The 21,265-nt window shown below is 40.2% G+C and overlaps 1 protein-coding gene across 5 annotated transcripts in view; it reads left to right on the top strand.

Moving 5' to 3' along the window:
- Window positions 1-21,265, top strand: part of ptprfa (protein tyrosine phosphatase receptor type Fa) — a 498,031-nt gene that overhangs the window by 327,212 nt on the left and 149,554 nt on the right. For all 5 annotated transcript variants that reach the window (XM_060919685.1, XM_060919687.1, XM_060919683.1 and 2 more), the window contains exons 8-12: window positions 3,363-3,956; window positions 4,112-4,245; window positions 6,373-6,517; window positions 14,868-15,173; window positions 18,841-19,034. In XM_060919685.1, the coding sequence (XP_060775668.1) occupies window positions 3,363-3,956; window positions 4,112-4,245; window positions 6,373-6,517; window positions 14,868-15,173; window positions 18,841-19,034 (1,373 nt within the window). The remainder of the gene's footprint in view (window positions 1-3,362; window positions 3,957-4,111; window positions 4,246-6,372; window positions 6,518-14,867; window positions 15,174-18,840; window positions 19,035-21,265) is intronic.

The raw sequence follows: 21,265 nt of genomic DNA, 5'->3' as shown, positions 1-21,265 counted from the left end.
TGAGAATCGAACTGAATCAAAATCATGAAGCCAGTATCATGAATCGTATCGAATCGTATCATGGTCGGAGTATATTGTTACATCCCTTGCAAATACATCATAAAATCATTGGGAATTTCTACCATAACTTTAGTGGAGTATTGCTTACTATAATTGTACCAGTCACGGAACGAGATCACATTTTTATCTTCTTTGGAGATGTAAAAGTTTATCTGAAGAATTCCTGCGATAGTGAAGTGTATCTTGGTATGGAAAACATGCAGCAGTAAAAGGGTCACTGGACTAATCCATGCTCTCCATTATAATGAGCCAAGGGCATTTATGTGACATTGTACTATTTCAACTAAATATTTGCCATCCTAGCAGTGGCTTCCTGGCTCCCTTTTACCTTAACCCTGTGGCATTAATTAGTCCGACAGCTAGTGGGAGAAAAAAATCAAGCAGCTCACAATCAGGAAAGTCCACTACCTGCAAGGTTATTTTTCTTCACAAAATAAATAAGTGAAGGATACATTTTAATCAAGGCCTCATTGTTCCTTAATACATTATGTCCTCAAGTAGTGTTCCTATTTATTGAAAGCAGTATGGATAACAACTCAGGGGCATTTAGAAGCAAAAAAAAAAACCCTACACAAATAAAAATCAATACATTGAAGCGGCATATATCTTTCTTCTAAGCAGACAAAATTGGGGGGGGGGGGGGGGTCCCTTATTTTCTGGACAACTTATAATCAAGAAAATATGGTGAATGGTACATGAGTAGGAATTTCAGGTAGTATCCAGAGGTGGACAAAGTACCCAACTTCATTACTTAAGTGAAAGTATAGATCCCACTGGTCAAATGTTACTCCGTTACAAGTGAAAGTTGTCCAGTCAAATTTTTACTCAAGTTAAAGTACTGAAGTGCTTGCTTTTAAAAATACTTAAGTATTAAAAGTACATTTTCTGTCAATGCGTTGCTGTATTATTGCCACAATGCTTATAATAACTCATGCCTCTGCAGCAACCGACTGGATATACTGACTAGCTTGTAGAACCTGTAGAATAAATGCCTGGTAGAACGTTACAAAATGAAACACAACTGAATTGACAAAAAAGATCCATTGTTCATTGGCAGGCGAATCCATAGAAAGTCATTTGACTAACCAGACTGCATAGCTATTTCAATGTTATCGCTAGCTCTAAAAGCACAGACAACTTTATTGCAAGCTTTCTCTTGGAATAAAACATTTACATACCTCAATATGCTTCCGCAGGTTGGACGGTGAGTTTTTGGAGGCCATGATGTGGTTCGTTTTAGGCAAACAAAGCAAACGTTTAAAATTAAACAAATCTTTAATCCTTTCAGAAAACTGAAACATGGGTTCTAGGTATGGCCACGGGTGTGTACGTTCTCCAGAAGAACGGCCTCCTTCCATTCTGCCATCAACTGATCGAGTTCAAATAAAGCTGATGAGAAATAATTGCGCTTGATTTTATACAGTCTATGGACGTGACGTGACCCTAGTGATTACTTTAGTGTCTCAGTGTCATCTGCAAAAAAACCAGTCACGTTTTAGAAAAGAAAAGAAAAACCATCCAGTTTCAAAGCTGCTTCATAGTAACGAGTAACGAGGACCTTGATAGAAATGTAGTGGAGTGAAAAGTACAATATTTGTCTTTCAAATGTAGTGAAGTTAAAGTCATACATTTCCAAAAAAATACTCAAGTGAAGTACAGATATTCAAAGTGTACTTAAGTTCAGTACTCAAGTAAATGTACTTTATTACTGTCCACCTCTGGTAGTATCATATAATGACTTTCCAACCCACATGAATGAAATACTATGACCTTTGTTGTGGACTCTTGTGGATGTTAGGACACAGTTATATTTATGATGGAAAAATGTAAGGAAGGGTTTTATACTGAGGGAATAGAGTGGAAAAGGAAAATGATTCACTATAAATCTTGCAGGTTTAGTTAGGCATCACTTAGCACAGTGCTAATCCAGTCTGCACAGATTTTTTTTATTATTATTATTATACTCTCCTTATTCACCTCTCACAGGCAGTAGATGAAATTGGTCTCAGTGCGTTTTGTACATAGAGAAGAGACTTAAGCTCCATAAAGCTGGGCAGATGCACATTTTTCTCCCACCCGTTTTAACGCTGTTACCTTGTACACTTATACATTCATCCAGTCCTCTGACAGCATCATATGCAACATGAAAAAACAGCCATTTAGAGTCATTTTCTCCTGCAATTTTATTACAATGCAGATACTTTACCGCTTTCCTGTGCAAACACGGTATTCTGAGCAGCGGTCCATTACCCCGAGCCAAAGTGATGATAATGGCCGTGTTTACCATGGGAAAAAGACATTTTTAGTGCAACGCCTCTGCATTTCATGTCAAATGCACAATGGATGACCTACAGACAGAGATTGCAGTGTCTGTGGTTCAGCATTAGATAATGGCATTAAAATGTTGGGAAAAAAATTACATCAACTTGGAACACATTTGTACTACCGGTATGTGTGAATTGTGAAATACAGATTAAATGACTTTTAAGCGCATTTGAAAAAACTCCTTAAAACTATAATAATAATAATAATAATAATAAACAGCTTGACTGATAAATCAGTTGGCCAATAAAATCAGTTTTGTGGGGGGGGGGTTTCTATCATATCAATAAAGCCATGTATTTTGCTGTATAAAATTATATCAGTCATTTATTAGTGAAGTGGTTGCTATTTAAAATCAGTATTGGTGAGAGAAAGCCTATTAGATGAGATAAAGTCCAAAAAGATGTACCAGGAGCAGAGGTTTTCTTGTGGCAGGGTCAAAAGTAAAAAAAAAAAAAGTCAAAGTCCTTCCCATAGCAGGACCTGGTCTTCCCAGGCAGTCTTCCATCCCAGTACTAACCAGGCCCTTAGGCGCATTGGGCGGCGCCCATCTCCGCTTCTGTAGTCCTTGGCCTCTCGCCTATACAGCTAGGGGTATAGTGGAGGGGCTAGTCCTCTGGTCACCGCCAGGGTTTGACTCCACACTTGCATCTGTATTGCAGCGTGCCTTGCCAGATGGCAATAGATACCATTTTTATGATGGTCTTTGGTATGATCCAACCACAAGTAGAACTCATGATCTCCCAGTCGAGAGCCGGACACGCTAACCACTAGGCCAGCTTGTGGATGTGACAGGGTAACCAGGTCTAAACATCCAAGATGAGTAAAAATATTAAATCATTACAGCAGTCAGACCTTAATAACTGTAATAGGCCACACCTCAGGCAGTGGTTAATATCAGTGCAATAGCCCCAAAGACTCCATAGCATTGTTATAATTGACCCTGTGACTGTGTGTGTGTGTGTGTGTGTGTGTTCCAGCCCTCCCTCGCCCTCCCATCTCCCTAATGGTGACTGAAACCACAGCAACCAGCGTGACCCTGACATGGGATTCTGGAAACCCAGAGCCCGTCTCATACTATGTCATCCAGTACCGTGCCAAACACTCAGACAATGGCGGGTTCCAGGAAGTGGATGGTGTGGCATCGACACGCTACAGCATCGGCGGTTTGAGTCCATTCTCACCATATGAGTTCCGCGTCATGGCTGTAAACAACGTGGGGCGTGGCTTGCCCAGCACATCCGTGGAAACACGAACTGGTGAGCAGGCACCATCTTCTCCTCCACTGAGGGTGCGGGCCAAGATGCTGAGCTCAAGCACAGCGCTGGTGCAGTGGGAGCCACCTGAGGAACCAAACGGCCTCATCAGGGGCTACAGAGTATATTACACACAAGATGCACACTTGTATGGACCACTCAGTGCCTGGTACAAGCACAACACTGCTGATGCAGCACAGCTGGCCACCATCTCGAACCTGGTGCCTGGCACCACATACAGCCTGCGTGTGCTGGCATTCACAGCTGTGGGAGACGGACCACCATCCCCCACACTACAGATTAAAACACTGCAGGGAGGTAAGAGAGACCAGGCTGAGTGTGTGTGTGAGAGTGTGTTAGTGTGTTGATGGCAACCAGCAATTTATGATTGGATTAGTGTGTCAAGATAGTTAGTGTGTAAGAGTTCAGGTGTGTGTGTGTGGAAGTGTTGAGACTAACTGTGTTTCGTGCAGTTCCAGCCCAGCCAAGTGAATTTGAGGCAGAGGCTGAGCTCGACACTCGGATCATGCTGCGTTGGCTTTGGCCTGTTCAGGACCAAATCATTACATATGAGCTCACCTACTGGGAAGTTGACTCTGGACAAAAGGTACACACACACACACACACACACCTTAAATGACATCAAATTGTTATTGAATCTCAAATAGATTTACTTATGGGAATTCTAACATGGTGACACAATGTTGTGTATAAAAATGATTAAAAACTAAAGCCATAGCAGCATTACGTTACATGGCACTTAGCAGACACTCTGATCCAGAGTGACGTATAACGAGTACAAAAGTCAGGTGCACAAAGTGCTGAACTTCTAGACAAGAAAGTTCTAGCGCCAACTGAACAAGCGACAGCAATACCTAGTGTAATATTCTGTTGGAGTACCAATACTGAAACAGCCAAGGAAACAAACCAACCATACAAAGTACAACAAAATAGAGAACTCAAAACAGCTAACCCCAGGCTAGACCGTACACAGTCTGGGTTGGTCTAGACTGAAACACAGTTACACAGTGAGTAAGGAGGCAGGGGAGAGGTGTAGCCTGAAGAGGTGAGTCTTCAGTCTGCGCTTGAAGGTGATCAGAGAGTCAGCAGTTCTGACCTTTATACTGTAGATGACTTGCAACCACATGATCAAAATGTGCTACGTCATGAGCGTCCACCAAGATGGTGGATATGCAAAGCAACTAGGATGGCAGCCACTGAAAGCGTGTCTGTAAACAATACTGAATTTTCTCAGTATTACCACAATGTGAACGGTCCAACGAAGATTCGATACAAAGAGACGATAGATATGTGTGGTTTTGACCCATATTATTTAAAAAAGTCAGACTTTTCTGAAGATAAAATGCTTCTACCAACCATCAAGTACAAATACAGGTTATTTTATCCAATGACCATTTCGTCCAATAGATAAGGCATTTCGTCCAAAGCATTTTCCATACGCACTATCAATTATTTTATATTTCAGGTATTTGTTGGTGCAAAAAAAGGAGGAATTCTCAATTAAATTTGACCAAAGCAAAACACATTTTTGTAAAGCAAATGAGTGCCATAGTACATGCACTTTGACACTAAAGAGCGTACTAAGGGGGGTAACCGTGTCGGCCCATGCCACTTGCTGACCCTGGGATGAGTTAACTCCCTTGTCATTGCAGGCTGTTCGCTTGCATGTCTGTTTCTGGCTGGATCATATTAAATCTTTAGGCGCTGAGCAGCGCTCTCGCAGAGGCTTCGTTTGAGAATCCCAGGCCGAGGCGTGGTCCTACCGACCTGAGACCATGCTCTTTTGAAGGGGGAGGCTTAGAGGGAGGTGCCTGTAAAATTTGGCTTTGCTGTGAGCTCCGTTGGCCAAGTTATTAATTTTTAAAGCTGGCTGGATCGTATTAAATCTTTAGGCATGGAGCAGCGTTCTCACAGGGCTTTCGTTTGGGAACACCAGAATATCTGAAATATAAAATAATTGCTAGTGTATATAAAAAAGGCTTTGGACGAAATGTCTTAACTATTGCACCAAATGGTCATTGGATGAAGTGTCCTGATCCCCTTGTCTCCTCTCCGTACTAAGCCTCAGAGTTTCCTCGCCCTCTTTCCGAATCACAGACAGAATTCTAAAAAATCAGAACATGCCACGGTCACAAGTACAGTTGTGACCACAACCATATACTGCACAAAGATATGACGTAGCTAAAATAACGCTTAAAGCAATGGAAAAACAAAGAGAGTCGCGCACGTGTGACTATGTTTTGTATGGAATGTTGCTTGACCCCGCATTTGTATATCCACCAACATGGCCGACATTCGGGTCTTTATTTTGCTTTGACGTCACTTGCAAGTCAAGGATGGGAAGGTCATTCCACCAATTGGGATCCAGGACAGTCAGCAGTCTTGAGCGGGCTGGGGAGGTGCGGACAGGAGGAGGGGCCAGGCGACCAGTAGTAGCAGAGCGTAGGGATCCGGATGGTGTGTAGGGGCAGAACAGACTCTGGAGGTATGCTGGCTCTAACCCCTTGGCAACTTGGTAAAGTGGCAGTAGCATCTCAAAACTAAAACCATTTTTATCCTAAAAAGTAAAGAAGCAAATCTCAAACAGTAAACATGTATCAGATGATGGATTACATTTGATATAAAAGATTACGTTTGCCTGAGCTGTTATTTTAACAGGAGCAATACCATTAATAGCAACAACCATGTTGTTAATTTTGTCTATCTCTCACAGACCCATGTGACCTTTCTCCCGGCTGGGTCGTATGCTGTGGAAGGCCTGAAGCCCGACACTCTATATAAATTCACACTGGCTGCACGCTCTGGAATGGGTTTAGGCTTGTACACACAGCCTATTGAGGCTCGCACAGCCCAGTCCAGTAAGTACCACACACACACATTCCACCAACATTTCACACACACTCCATAAACACAATCCACACATATCCCACTTACCTATCTGCATTCCGAGTACTTTCTTCATAATCAAAATTCCTGTCCAGGATCGTTTCACTGATATCTGAACTCGTGGCTCGCCATCATGACTGCTGATGAATGAATAGATGAATGGATGAATACTCATGATTTTGTGCTCGCGCCTATCTGTTATTGTGCTTTCATTCATTTATTCATCCTTTTTACTGCAGTACAGTCCTGCTCAAGAAGCATCATGGATATAAAAAGTTGATGTGTAAAGAATGGTGCACTTCAGATTTTATCTACACACAGCTAGAAATTCTTCTGCAGATGCTTCAGCTTTTCATCCCTCCCAATCACTGTTATTGTGTTATTGTGGCACATCTTTTTTTATTGTTTGTTTCATTTGTTTGTTTATTTTATCAGTGATGTCAGAGTGATGGGTGTGCTCACTCTAATCTCACTCCTCCAATCCTCTGTCACTAACATTGTCGCGTTTCTGGCAGCTTGGGGGAAATTATGCCTCATTCTGGGGCTGTGTTTGTGTGTGTGTGTGTGTGTGTGTGTGTGTGTGCGCGTGCGTGTGTGTGTGTGTGTGTCCGTGCATGGGTGCATGTACGTGCATGTGTTCTTTGGCAGCCAAAAATGAGGCATGACCTCAAACCTGGCTCTCTCACTCCATCTTTCTCTATCTTTCGTCCATTCATTTATCTTATCCAGTCATTATTTTTCTTTCTCATTCTTTGTTCACTCTCTTATTATTCTTTCTCACTTACTACCTTTCATCCACTTTTGCATTTGTCTCTCATGTTTATCCCCCCCCCAACTCTGTCTTGCTCTCCTTTTCCAGTTTTGCCCCTCAATCATTGCTCTGTTTTATCTCTCTCACTCTTATCTTCTCGAGGACCATTTCCCCCGCATTCCTTCACAGTCTCTTCCTTTCTCTTTTTCCTCTACTTTTTCAGAGGGTTACCATCATGGCCCCTCACGCTCACAGGAGCACAGCAGGAGGCGCGTTTTAGCACTTTGTCTGGAGCCAAACCACCATTAAAACCAGTTGATAATTATCATCGAAGCAAAATCAGTGCTTACCTGCAGAGTTGCACTTAGAGCTCCACAAAGTCACTTTTATTCAATCACTTTTTAAAAAAAACTTATAGTTTATTTGCTAAATGATATTTCCTTAAATAGGAATCCACCTCTCTTCACTAATATAAATACAAAATTGTGTTCTGAAAGGAAAAAAGCAGTATGGTGATAACACACAGACGGAAGCAGGAAGAGGGAAGTGTCAGGTGTTACCTGTATTCAGGGGCACAGATACGTTTTTTGAACTGGGGGGAACAAAGCTGCCAGCAAACCAACCCCACCCCCAACATGTGTTGTCAACATGTGTTGACTTTAACTATGCCTGTGTGTTGCGTGAGCGGCAGTCAGTCAACAACTCTTCGCAAAGTTTCCTTATGAAACAATATGCTCGCTGAAATTATGGCAGGGAACGCCAGATTAAACATTAAAACTGCCTTCTGAGCACTGTATCTACAGGCTATCACCGAAAGAAGGAGGCTACCAGAAAGGCATCTCTACTCTGTACGATTTTACTTTCACTACGACATTACTTTGAACAGACTATCAAAAAATTGCAAGGTGATATGATAAAGTAAGGCACAGTTTACTTACAGTCGTTGTTTTTTGAAAAAACGATGCAATCGTTTTCTGCCTTTTGGCACCCTTCATCATGCCGTGTTGGGGTCCTGAACTAGGAGGCGCTGTCCCCGATATACCTGTCAAACTTGTTGTGGGTAACCATAGCAACCAAGCTCGAGCTCGCAACCTGTGCAGTCTGCGCAGCTCAACCAACCGAATATCAGTCTTTGTTTTGTTTTATGTGAATTGTTGCAACTATGTATGTACTGCTGTGCACCTCAATAAACCGAATGGTAATTAGTCTTTTGATTTTTCCGTGAGGTTTGCCTTATGCAAAGAAAGACAGCATAGACGTTTTTTCCTCCCTATAAGTGGGGGGGACCGAACGAGGTGAATTTAAATCTGGGTGGGACGAATCCCACCCGTCCCACCCTCTATCTGCGCCCGTGCCTGTATTCGTACCTAGCAAACAGCGGGTCGTCATTCATTTCCTGTGGGAGTGCAATTTTGCTAATGTTATACGTTAGCTATTTGCTTTCTCTGACACATCCTGTGGCATGGGCTGTTTAATGTTTTGCCAATTATTCTTACAAGTTCTTACCTGCATTTACTTCCAGTTCAACAGTGTTTGGTGGACAGTCTTTAAGAGTGTCCAAAATTGCTCCCTACTCACTATATAAGGGCACTATATAGCGAGGACGCCATTTTGTAGTGCTGTCCGAAACCTTAGTAAGGACTATTTACACCCTATATACAGTAGTGCACTCAAAGTATCCCACAATGCATCACGAAAAGTAGTATACAACCGATGGTCACTAACCAAAGCAGTATATCCCATCATGCATTGCGGTCGCGCTGAAAGAAATCAAATTAAAAGTCTCAAATTTGATTTAATAGACAGCAGCGGCAAAGAAGAAAGCATTCAGCCTTGATTTAAAAGAACTGAAAGATGCAGGTACTTTGTATTTATTAATATGGGAAATACGCTCAGTATAATGTGTATTTATCACAAAAATACATGCATGTATTTATTATTTTGAAAACCCACCAGCTGGCTGATCTGGCACGTTTTAAATGTGCGACAGTAATGACATACTGTAAATACCAGCATGACGGACTAGTGTCCAAAAGCGTTTTTTTTTTTTTTCATTTTTTCAATGAGCTCACTATATAGTCCTCTATATAGTAATTCCCTATATAGGGGTAGGGAGTAGTGAACGAGTGAACGATTTCAGACACAGGGTTTGCCTTGTCGCTTCTGCTTTGTTATGAAGGTCAAATTTAGGCACCCTTGGGACATATTGGGACTTGGACCTGATCTGCAATCCTGGGACATGGGAAGATGTTTTACAGTGGTGTGTTGGAATTTTTGGGAACATACAGTATCAGTCAAAAGTTTGGACACACCTTCTAATTCATGTTTGTTCTTTATTTTTATTAATTCAAGGACACTTCATGTCCTAAAGTAATGATGGATGTCATTTCTCTTTACTTAGTTGAGCGGTTCTTGGCATTATATGGATTACTACTAGCCTGGCAAGCCAGACTAAATGTGAATATTTAGTCTGGCCTCGATCCGTAGACATTTCCGACGGGTGTGGGAGGAACAACCCGCTGTCTTTCAAACTGTCTCTGTGCGTATAGGCCAACGCTCTGACCAATCAGCACAACAGTGACTGTGACGTAGTCAGAACGCGCAGTGGGGGAGACCTTGAAATAAATAATTTTTCAAAATGCTTATTAATAAACAGGCTCTAGATATTAAGAAGTTTGGAGATAATGACCACAAGTTTGGAGTCTGTACCACATACTTAACATACACTTATTTTTTTCAAGTGTTTTTCAAGGGTTTGCTTAAACTGTTTTTGAGAGTTTTTATTTAGTGGTGTTTGGTGAAATAATTTCCCTTAAATTTAAAATAACGGGAAAATAAGAAACAATCAAAAAGTAATGTTTCAAAGCTGTTTATTAATTCTTCGTACTGCACAAACTAGCCCCATCCTTTTGGCTACGAGCGGAGCCAGCTGGTAGATCAGACTTTTGCCATAGCCGGTCAGCAAAACAGCGAAAACGTCCTTCTTGAAAAGGAATGAGCAGAGAGCCTCTTCCTGCTCATGTTTCAACGAAAACTCCAAATCTAATTCTTCTAAAACTGATTCCAAAGCGGAGTCAAACGCGTGCTGTTCACTAGCGGTAGCCATCTTTCCTGCTGTGCTTTCTCCAGCATCGCGCAGCTTTGTCGTCACTCCTGCAAAAGCCCGCCCAAAGAATCCAAACAAAAACCTTGCGTTGTGATTGGCGGGCACGATTTGATGCCCAGGGTGTTTTTGTTTATATGGTGCGAGGCTAGACCCACTCGCTAGGCAAAAATATTTTTGGCCGCTAGGCGGGTGGGTCTAGTTTACTAGGCTAGATTACTACAGTTGTGGAATAGGGCTATTTACTGTATTTTTATTATTTACTGTTTGTTGTTTGATCTCAAACCCATTAAGAAGGCAAGAAATTGCACTAATTAACTTTTGACGAGGCACCTGTTAATTGGAAAGCATTCCAGGTAACCACATGAAGCTGGTTAAGATAATGCCAATAGTGTACAAAGCGTCATCAAGGTAAACGATGGATACTTTGAAGAATCTAAAATATGAAACATATTTTGTTTTTTAACACCTTTTTGTTTACCACATAATTCCATATATGTTCCATATGTTATTTCATAGTTTTGATGTCTACAGTATTGTTCTACAGTGTAGAAAATAATGAAAATACAGACAAACCTATGAATGAGTCGGGGTGTCTGAACTTTTGACTGCTACTGTACATGTGGCATGTGCAATGACATCATAACTGAATGATGAATCCAAAAAACATCTTTTAACAGAATGTGTTGACTACAGTGATTTATAACACAGCGTGTGGTCAGAAGCTGTTGACAGTAATCTAATAAAAGAACTCATTCTAATATCTTATGATTTCTCTAGTCATATCTCATTTACATAATCTAAGCTTAATAATGATAAAAAACAGATTTATTTCTTTTGTTTAACAAATAAAAGCATGCAATCGGTGCTACGGTGAGGTTTTCTGTTATGAAATATTTCTTTAACATTCATGGAAGGAGTCTTGAGAGTACTTTGTAAAAGCCAGTATGTTTGCAGACACTGAAATTATTTTCTGATATTGATTACATTATGGCTGCCATTGGTTTCTGATCACCAAGATTTCTTTTTTTCTCATATTTAATTATAATCATTGTCAAATCGCAGAGGCATAATACCATATCTCTGACGTACAAATTCTAAAATTACTCGTAAGTGCTAAATTTTAGTTGTACAGGTTGTTGTTGTTGTTGTTGTTGTTATTATTATTATTATTATTATTATTATTATGTTATCAGTTACAATTAAAGGATTTCTGAAAGTCAGTGAGTTTATATGAGGAGTTCTCTCACAGGTAAATAATGGATTTCAGCTTTATGAACTGAATGAAAGGATTCATAAATGAAACTAGGTGCAGTGCGGGATTAGCTGCTGGAACACAGGAATTGTGGGCCCTACTGTATAAATAAATAGCTGATGAGGCGTGTAGCACCAAGTTGGCTATAAGCCATGTACGACGAGATTGAGTGGAATAACTTTTATTCTTTCCACATTCACTGGATTTTGAGAAACAGAGCTCTTTTTTTTGCAAATTCAATAAATAAAAACTTTATACAAAATGTCCGACAAAATCATTTCCACTTAGAATGTAAACAAACTGGCAAAATGACAGAAGCAATTCGTGAAAAATGCTATAATAATAATTCTTGAAAAATAAAAAAAGATACATTCTTACCATCAAATACTTTTATTCCATATTTTGTTGGAGGGGTTTTGTTTTGTTTTTTATTTTGTTTTTGAGTAGACTTTTTATTTCGTCCTTGGTTGGTTGAGTCATTTTGTTCTTCGCTCTGCCATTTCGTTCTTCTTCTTTTGCCTTTTTATTGGCGGTTGGCAAACCAACTTAAAGGTGCATTACTGCCACCGACTGGGCTGGAGTGTGGAACAGGCGATATTTATGGGGGGGATTATATTCTTTTAGCTATTTCTGTTTCTTTTAAGTACTTGATAACAAAGCTGCCATTTTGTTTTTCTCTACTCACGGTATATGAGCTGATAGCCTAGTAGTAGAGTAGCCAATCAGAGCATGCGATTGTTCATATCCAGTGAATGTGGATAGAATAAAAATAGGTAGCCTATTTTCAGTTTGTTTGCAATTAACAGTGTTAGCAGTTTTGGGGGGGGTTTTTATGTAAGATTGGTTTTTCCTTCATTTCCTGCTTCTTCAACATCAGGTCCATGCATTACCATATTGTCTTAAGTACAGGGCACCACTCCGTCTGCAAAGTGCACGCAAGGAGCTCTGCTAGTGTATACAATGTGTGTGTGTGTGTGTGTGTGTATGTGTATATATATATATATATATATATATATATATATATATATATATATATATATACACATATATATATATATATATATATATATATATATATATATATATACACACACACACAGTGTTTCAAAAAATTTGATATAATTTCACAGTCTAATAACTTTGCCAATTCTCGTTCAACTGACCTCAAATTTTAACAGCATGTGTGGAAACCGGTCAAAAATTTGTTAAATGTTTTTTGTTTTTAAGTTTTTAGGTATAGAAATGCCATTCACTGGAAAAGAAAAGGCGTTTTGTGTTAGAGTACGCTCGAACACAGTCGGACAAGACTGTGCAGGGTGTATTTATGAGAGAATTCTCTAAAAATGCACGAACTTCAATGCAGATTTGGACACGGAACAAAAAGTTCAAAGAGGAAGGCTGTCTGTGCAGGGCAAAAGGATCTGGACGACCACCAGCATCAGAAGAGACGGTCGAGCGGGTTCGCGAATATTGAAAATTTGTGAAATCGTTCATGGAATCCACATACCTTTTGAATTTCTCATTCAAATTTTGAGGAATAAATCAGTTTTCAGTTTTATCTGCCTAGATAACATAAGAAGGGAAGAACACGCCTAGACTATGTAGTTTCTGGGATATTTCTATCTCAAATAATATCAGTTTTTTTGAAACACCCTATATGAATATATGATTTTGTCTAATCCTTTCTAAGACAAATAACTCTACAAAGAAATCCAGGATTTGCTACTGATATCTCTTCTGGGAAACATGAAAAACACCTATGGCAACCCTCATAGTAATTCACCTAAAGTCCAGCAAGATCATCCAAATACACACAGGAGTGGTAGCTGACTTTTCCAGGCCTACCTATCATATGCTGCTTTGTTTATCCTCCAGGCCAAATGGTGTGTTCTTCCCTTCTTATGTTTTCTTTCAAAGCATTGTCCCTTTTTTGTGTACTTCTGCTCCAAGGGACTCAGGAAGCTAAGCTGCTGTAGATTAAAGCATGTCCAGGCACCGACTAAGTCTGCCATGGTCAATTAAGAGTGCTACTGTGTTTAGTGAAAGACCAGGCTGTGCATTTATCAGCTGTGCATACAAATGTGTAAATCTTGCACGTTTCTAAACATCGAATGTGATTGATGAAGTTTGTCTTGTGCATGAGGATATGTTTACTGTATTTAAACTACTCCTGAGCAGGTGGATTACTGGTAGAAAACTGTAATAGTGGTCATTGTAAGCTGATTATGAGGAGCTGCTCAAAGCTCACTTGTTGTCAACCAATCAGCAGCATAAATAACAGAGTAATCACTGACTATGGTGCTCACAACAAGGTGCACAGCTACAGTGTAAAGTAAAATCACATAAAAGGTGCATTGATTGAGATGTGTGGCTCATTGTAGTCGGATTCATTTGCCCAGTGCAATGTTAGCAGATCTCTGCCAGCAGCTCATCCCACTTCTGGAAAAGCCAACATAGCACACAAATAGTGTTCCTGTGCACACTCAAATCCTTTCTACTCGAGAGATTTTAGCCACGGGCACATTTCACTGAGAAATGGAGACAGTTCAGGAATTTCCCAACCAACTTTCAGCCGAATAATGACACGTCTTACATGACAAATTCATATTGCTCTCACCACAGTACATTACAGTGGAATAGACTAGTGGCAAAGATGAAAATAATAAGGGATTTTTCACACCATTGTTTTCCGAATATAATTGAGGCACATACATAACCATAAATTAGGCTTTTATTTGTTTACTATATATGGTGATTTGGGGGTGTTTATGTAAGTATGTGTAGCCTTGGACAAATGGAGCAACTTGGAATGTGTAGGATTTATTAACGTCTACTGCACAGTTGTGCATATGCACATGTGATAAATATCAATTGTCTATAATGCGTGATAAATGAGACTACAGATTTCAGATGAAGGCATCATCAGATAAAATAAGTGCTGACCCAGAGTTTTCTTAACTGTCCCACGTAGCCTCATGAATTAATGGAGATGACATTACCAGAGTGTCAGTCCTCAGCTCAGGACCATAATGGCCCAGATTTCAGACACATGATGGACCAGAACTTGAAATGGCTGTAGTTTGGCCATTTTTGACCCAGCTCCCCCCAAAAAAAAGTCAAAAGAAAAGAAACAAAAAAATCTTTCAATGTGACTGCTCACGGTACACCCATCAATGCCATAACCGAACCTATTTCTGACTTCCACACCCACAGCCCCATCTGCCCCTCCTCAGGATGTGCGCCTGCTCAGCCTATCTTCTACCAGCATCAAGGTGAGTTGGGTGCCACCTCCTGTTGCCAGTCGCCATGGGAACATTGTCCGCTACTCCCTGGCCTATCAGGCGCCCTCAGGGGAGGACCAAGAGCGCCATGAGGTGATGGACATCCCTGCTGATGCTACCAGCTATGTGCTTCAGGGACTGGAGAAATGGACATTGTACCATGTGTGGGTTAAAGCCCATACTGATGTCGGGCCGGGCCCTGAGAGCAGCAACACCTCAATCCGGACGCAAGAGGATGGTATGCTTTCTTAACTGCATAAAAAATCTTTCCTCCATCAAAAACTTCTAACTTCTTCAAAATCTTCCCAGCTGCTGAAGGTCTCTTTACGACTTAAAGTCTCCATAATCCATTAAAAAATCTTCCAACTGCTTGTGAAGTTTTCCCTTTTTTTATTTTTCAAAAAATCTAAATACCATATGTTTCTATACCCTTTTAATCACTTCAGATCTTCTTCAGGGTTTTTTTTTCCAAAATGGATAAGCCCAGAACTTATGATTGCTTCAATTTACGTCAATTTTTCAAAAACATTTCGTCTTTATTCCTTAGAACCACTACCCGTCTTATTCTAACCTGTCCAAGTCTTTTAAAATGTTTCTACTTGCTCCATAACACCTTACGACTTTCAAATGTCTTTTTAATCTTTCCAGTTTCTCTTGAAGTCATTACAGCTGCTTCGAAATTCCAGAGCACCTCTTGTATTGTAGATACTTCTGAACTCCTTCCAGCCTATTTTCAAGTTTTCTATTTGCTTCCTGTCCTTCTTTCCTGGCTGGAAAACTCTCTGACCTCTTGATTTTTTCCCCTTTTCAAATTCTGGCTATAAATACTTCAAAACTTCTTTACACAAAATCTTTCCATAAGTCTTGGGATTGTTCCAGAGCTCCTTCCAACAGAACCAAAATGTGGTCTTCTCTCTTCATGAGCTTTTAGAAATCTTTTTTTTTTCCAGAATGTCTTTAAGTTTCTTTAACTTCATCCACCTTCTTTCAATTTCTTCATTAGCATGATATTCACCTTGCTCTGGAACACGATAAAACTGATTCCGAATCTCTCAGAAAAAAAAAACTGTCATGTTTTCAGTATGTGTGAAACGCCCTCTGTCACTCTCCAGCAACACTCTTCTTGCTCTTCTTAGGTATCCAGTATGACACCTGAGTAGATTAGAGGGCTGTGTTGCTGACTCCCAGTTCCAGGGTCCCAGGTTCAATCCTGGGCTTAAGTGACCATCTGTGTGGCGTTGTGTATTCTTCCCATGTCTGTGTGGGTTTTCTTTGGTTTCCCCCACCTCCCAAAAAACATGGCAGTATGTAGATCAAGGGCTATGCTAAAGTGTTACTGTATGTGAGTATGTAGATTGGGCTGTGCCATCTAAAGAGAGATAAATTGCTCTCTTTGTTGTATGTGAGTGTGTGTTGTGTCCTGTACTCTGCAACACTCATCAGGACAAAGCAGTTACTAAATACGAATAAAATAATATTCATATAACAGCTGAAAGAAAGAAATGATGAGACAGAAAGAAATGGAAAAAGCAAGAGAAGTGTGTGTGTGTGTGTGTGTGTGAAAGAGAGAGAGACAGATGGCGTGACAATCAAACTGCAAGGCTTGCAGCTGTGGTTTATTGTGCAAGATGTCTGGGGCTAGTGAGTAAAGGTGAAAGGTCAGAGTGGCAAGGACTCTCACTGTTATGTGGACTACATCAGGTGCAGGCGTGTGTGTGTGTGTGTGTGTGTGTGTGTGTGTGTTAATGCTGTCTCTACTGTATGTGCTGCACTCAGCACTTTGACTGACAGCTGAATGGATGATGAATCACGAGTTCCAAGTCCTCACTCTGTCCACATTCCCAATTCTTTCTTTCTTTCTTTCTTTCTTTCTTTCTTTCTTTCTTTCTTTCTTTCCCCCTTGATTCTCAATGCAGATCCTGCAGGCAGAGCATTTTTCACACTGGCAAAGTAATGAGGCTGAGCTGCTTAAACACACACCTGCGTTGATTCATTCTGCCGCACGCTTTGTCTACAGTTTGTCACTTTTCCTCCAATCCTTGGGCCATCTGTGTTTCTTTCAGCTGTGTTATTTATCAAACGCTGTCAATTCTTATTTTTCAAGAATCTTTTATTGTAACATCTATGTTCCTAAAATGGTTTGAACTATTATCACGTCGTCTTTACTTTTCTGTTATTGATTGTACACAGCAAAAACACACAGGATTTATGTAGATTAGCAAGGAATGATGGAAAATAGTATAAACTAAAAGTGAATTGGAAAGAAAAAGAGAGAGATCACAACAGAGCAAAGAGGCGAAAGCAGAGTGTGTGTGTGTGTGTGTGTTTGTGTCTTTATGCATTTATCAGACTGATGGTAAATGAAATAAACTAAAGCAAAATAAAATGTGTGTCTGCATGCACACACACATTAGTGTGTGTGTTTGTGCACAAGCCACACCCATTCCCTTCCTCTGCAGGCTAAACAGTGACTACCACCGCCAGGCACACACATCAAGCTTAATCATTCCAATTTAAAGAGGCGTTTACACACACACACACACACACACACACACACACACACACACACACACACACACACACACACACATATACACACACAGCAGTCTGTGTGTTAATGCCATGGTGATCTCAAAGGACTAAGCTATTTAACCTCTCCCGTTGCTTGGTCTGCCTCCTCCTCCTCTATTGACCGGCATTAACATCTACATTGCTGTTGATCCGCCTTATCGACAACAGATCTGTATTCATCTCCTACTCTCACAGGAGCAGCTAGAGTGAGTGAGTGTAGGGGTGTGTGTGTGTGTGTGTGTGTGTGTGTGGGAAAAGAAGCTCGCCTCCGCAGGAGCTGTTGATAAGTGTCTGTGGGTGGGAATGTGAGCTCGCCTCCTCACACCCACATGTAACTGAAGATACACATATATACCGATAGGTAAGTATATAGATAGATAGATAGATAGATAGATAGATAGATAGATAGATAGATAGATAGATAGATAGATAGATAGATAGATAGATAGATAGATAGATCCTTCATGAAAATGATCAAATATAAATGTATAACATGAAAACTGGGAAAGTTTTTTATTTTCATTTAAAACTGGACATAAAGAACAAAAAAATGCACTCTCAGTTTTAAAAAACTTTTTTAAAACTTCTTGAAAACATTAAAACAAGGAAAGGAAAATGTTCAGAGCGGCTAGAGATAATGAGATGAGATGAGATCTTCAATATTCAAGATTCTGCACTATTTCTAGGTCCCTATTTAAATGTAAGCACATTTGTGATACTGTTATTCTACATCAGCTCCTTTATACAAATGGTCAGATTTTCCTCAAGTCTTAGCTCTTCCATTGAAGCACACGATCAGACGACTCGCCAGTAGATTTGATCTAACATGGATGGATCATCAGGTTTTACACAAACCTGTGGCATCTCGAGTGCTTGCTGTTATGAAAGCAAAATATCAAATAGACTTCTGAAATTCATGAAAATGTTTTGAAGGTTCTACTTTTCACTCAGTATATTCCTCGTAATATAATTTGTAATGAAAATTGTTGTATTAAATTACAAAATAGAAGCGTTTTCACTAGTGGTTTCACACTTTGGGGCCTCACTGTATATTTTACTTTTTAAAAAAAAAAAAAGCCCATGAGATTTGGATGTCCCCATGGTGATGGACGACTGTAATTTTCGCTAATTTTACATGTATGCAGCCTTATATTTCTACCCCAGGCAAACAGGAACTGGTCAAATCACTATGTGTGATATTTTTCTGAAATCATTTTTGTCCAGTCATCCGAGCTGTCTTCAGACAAACAGGCAATAACTAGACATATACATACAGTACATGGACAAATAGACAGAGCAATCCATTGATAGATGTTTGTGTAACTCTGTTGCAGTGCCTGGAGCTCCTCCACGCAGGGTGGAAGTGAACGCAGTGAACTCAACAGCACTCCACGTGGCCTGGAAGCCTCCGCTGGCGCAGAAGCAGCATGGAGAGATCCGCGGTTATCAGGTGGTTTATTCCCGTGTGGAGGATGGAGAACCTCGAGGACAGCCCATTATTCTGGACATAGCACTGCCCGATGCTCAGGTAACACCTACAATGGCCTACTGTCCTTGCTTCAGTCCAAAATGATGTATAGTACATTAAATAGTACTCCATAGCAGTGGCAAACCGTTACTGTTAGAGCTGGGACTTCAGCTCAGCCAAAACTTAGCCAGACACACCAAAAAAAGCAACAGGGCAAAGGATTTTGCAGGGGATTAGTGATTTTAAAACTAAGTAAATTATATAGGTAAATGAATACTTAAGTATGTGTGAAAAATACTGTAGCGAGTGTGTGTGGAAGAAGAGTCTGGAGACAGAAATCTTAGTTTCTCAGTCATTAGCCTGTGCTACTTGCTCTCGATAGCACTGGCTTGACTGCTTTATTAGCATTCGCTAACACTACTGATGAACGCTACACCAGCTGGAAGGTGACTTCACTGCTGTGCTGACGGCGCCAACTCGCGGTTAAGCTAGCGTTGGCCTTCGAGAAGGCCAAGGGTGATACATTTTTGTTCCCTCCAACTTTAACTCAAAATCTGATTGGTTAATTCATCTGTCTCTTCCTACATAAACATACACTGCCATGGTCGTCTGTCCCGGCAATGAAGTCCTAACCCAAATGAGGATGGGTTCCCTTTTGAGTCTGGTTCCTCTCGAGGTTTCTTTCTCGTGTTGTCTGAGGGAGTTTTTCCTTGCCACTGTTGCCACAGGCTTGCTCACTGGGGATAGATTAGGGATAAAATTAGCTCATGTTTAAAGTCATTAAAATTCTGTAAAGCTGCTTTGCGACAATGTCTATTGTTAAAAGTGTTATAGAAATAAACTTGACTAACCAATGAGCGAGCCAGCTCTAAACTCTTCTCAGCCTAGAGACAACAAACAAATGGAGAACTGAAGGCAATTTTTTTTTATTATCAAAATTCTATTTATCTCATTTTATTAAATATAGGAATGCATTTTTGATCGTTATTTTGTCACTGCTACAGCAAGTTATGAGTGTTTGAAATATGCTATGTAATATATCAGTCCATATGTCAAAGCAATGGCCGTAAACGAGATTCGTTGAGACCTGTGCGAGACATCGTAGGACGGAAGTAAAATGTACAGCGGAAATCAAAGTGGCCAACATCTGCCAACGTTGTCAAAAGACGCGCGCACCCTCTTTCGAATGCTGATGTAATCAAGCTGGAAGTTTTGTTTGTTTTGATAGCAATCAGGAAAGTTTGAAAAAAGTCAGCAGTAATCGTCATGTAAACTCGTTTTTGTGCAATATTTTGTTTGGAAAACAGTTTTCAAAATGGCGGCACTGACACCTGGCTGACACTTCACATTTCGAAGTCTCGTGAAGATCACGCGGATAAGCGACGCCTGACGTGGACCAAACAAACTAAATTCAACATGGCTAAAAACCGAATAGGCCAATAAGTATAATATTTAATTGCAATTAGTTGCTAATATGAGTCACGATATACGGTTACTAAAACCAAAAACGTACTTGAATAACACGTTAATTAAGAAATAAAGCAAGTTTAAAAATGACTTCAGTTCTCCTTTAATGTTTTCAGGACAGTAACCCTTTCATTTCTGAAGCAAATTTGATAGAAAATGAGCCAGCAAAACCAAAAAAATCTCCTTATTAGTCTCGGCCTGCTTTATAATCGGCGTCTATTGTGATGTGAAATTTTCAAAATGACAGATGCACCGAGGCTTATTTGAGGTGCAACAATAGCACTGCTGGTTAAGGCATCTTACACCGAACACAATCCATCACTGTCATCTGTAACACAATTTCCCTTCAGTACAAAACAGCTTACTGAATTTTCTTTCTCACATGTCTCAGTGCAGCAGTATTGTTTACATCATGTGCATTTGAACTTGTACTAACTCCATTACAAAAAAAAGTTAGCGTTTAAATTCAATGAACCCAATTAAAAATGCCTTTAAAATGCCACATCAAATAATTCCCAGTATAAAATCTGAGACAAGACCAGCTATGATTATTTTATCTTCGTTGTCTTCACTTTCGTCTTCTCTCTCTCTCTCTCTCTGTCTTTCTGAAAGGTCACGCTCGTCATCAGTGTGCTGTTCTGCTCATCTCGTTTTGTTTTCCCATCTTACTGCAGCAGATAAAACACTCACCTCCCATTTCCACCATCATCTGCATTCCTCTCTTATCTGTGCATGCAGAGAAACCCCCTTGCACACACACACACACACACACACGGTCATGCTTACTATGGACTGATATTGTTTTGGACCTGGAAGGAGTTTAC

The sequence above is a fragment of the Neoarius graeffei genome, chromosome 4, assembly GCF_027579695.1.
Source record: "Neoarius graeffei isolate fNeoGra1 chromosome 4, fNeoGra1.pri, whole genome shotgun sequence".
NCBI lineage: Eukaryota > Metazoa > Chordata > Actinopteri > Siluriformes > Ariidae > Neoarius > Neoarius graeffei.
This window is presented reverse-complemented; position numbering and strand designations above follow the sequence as displayed.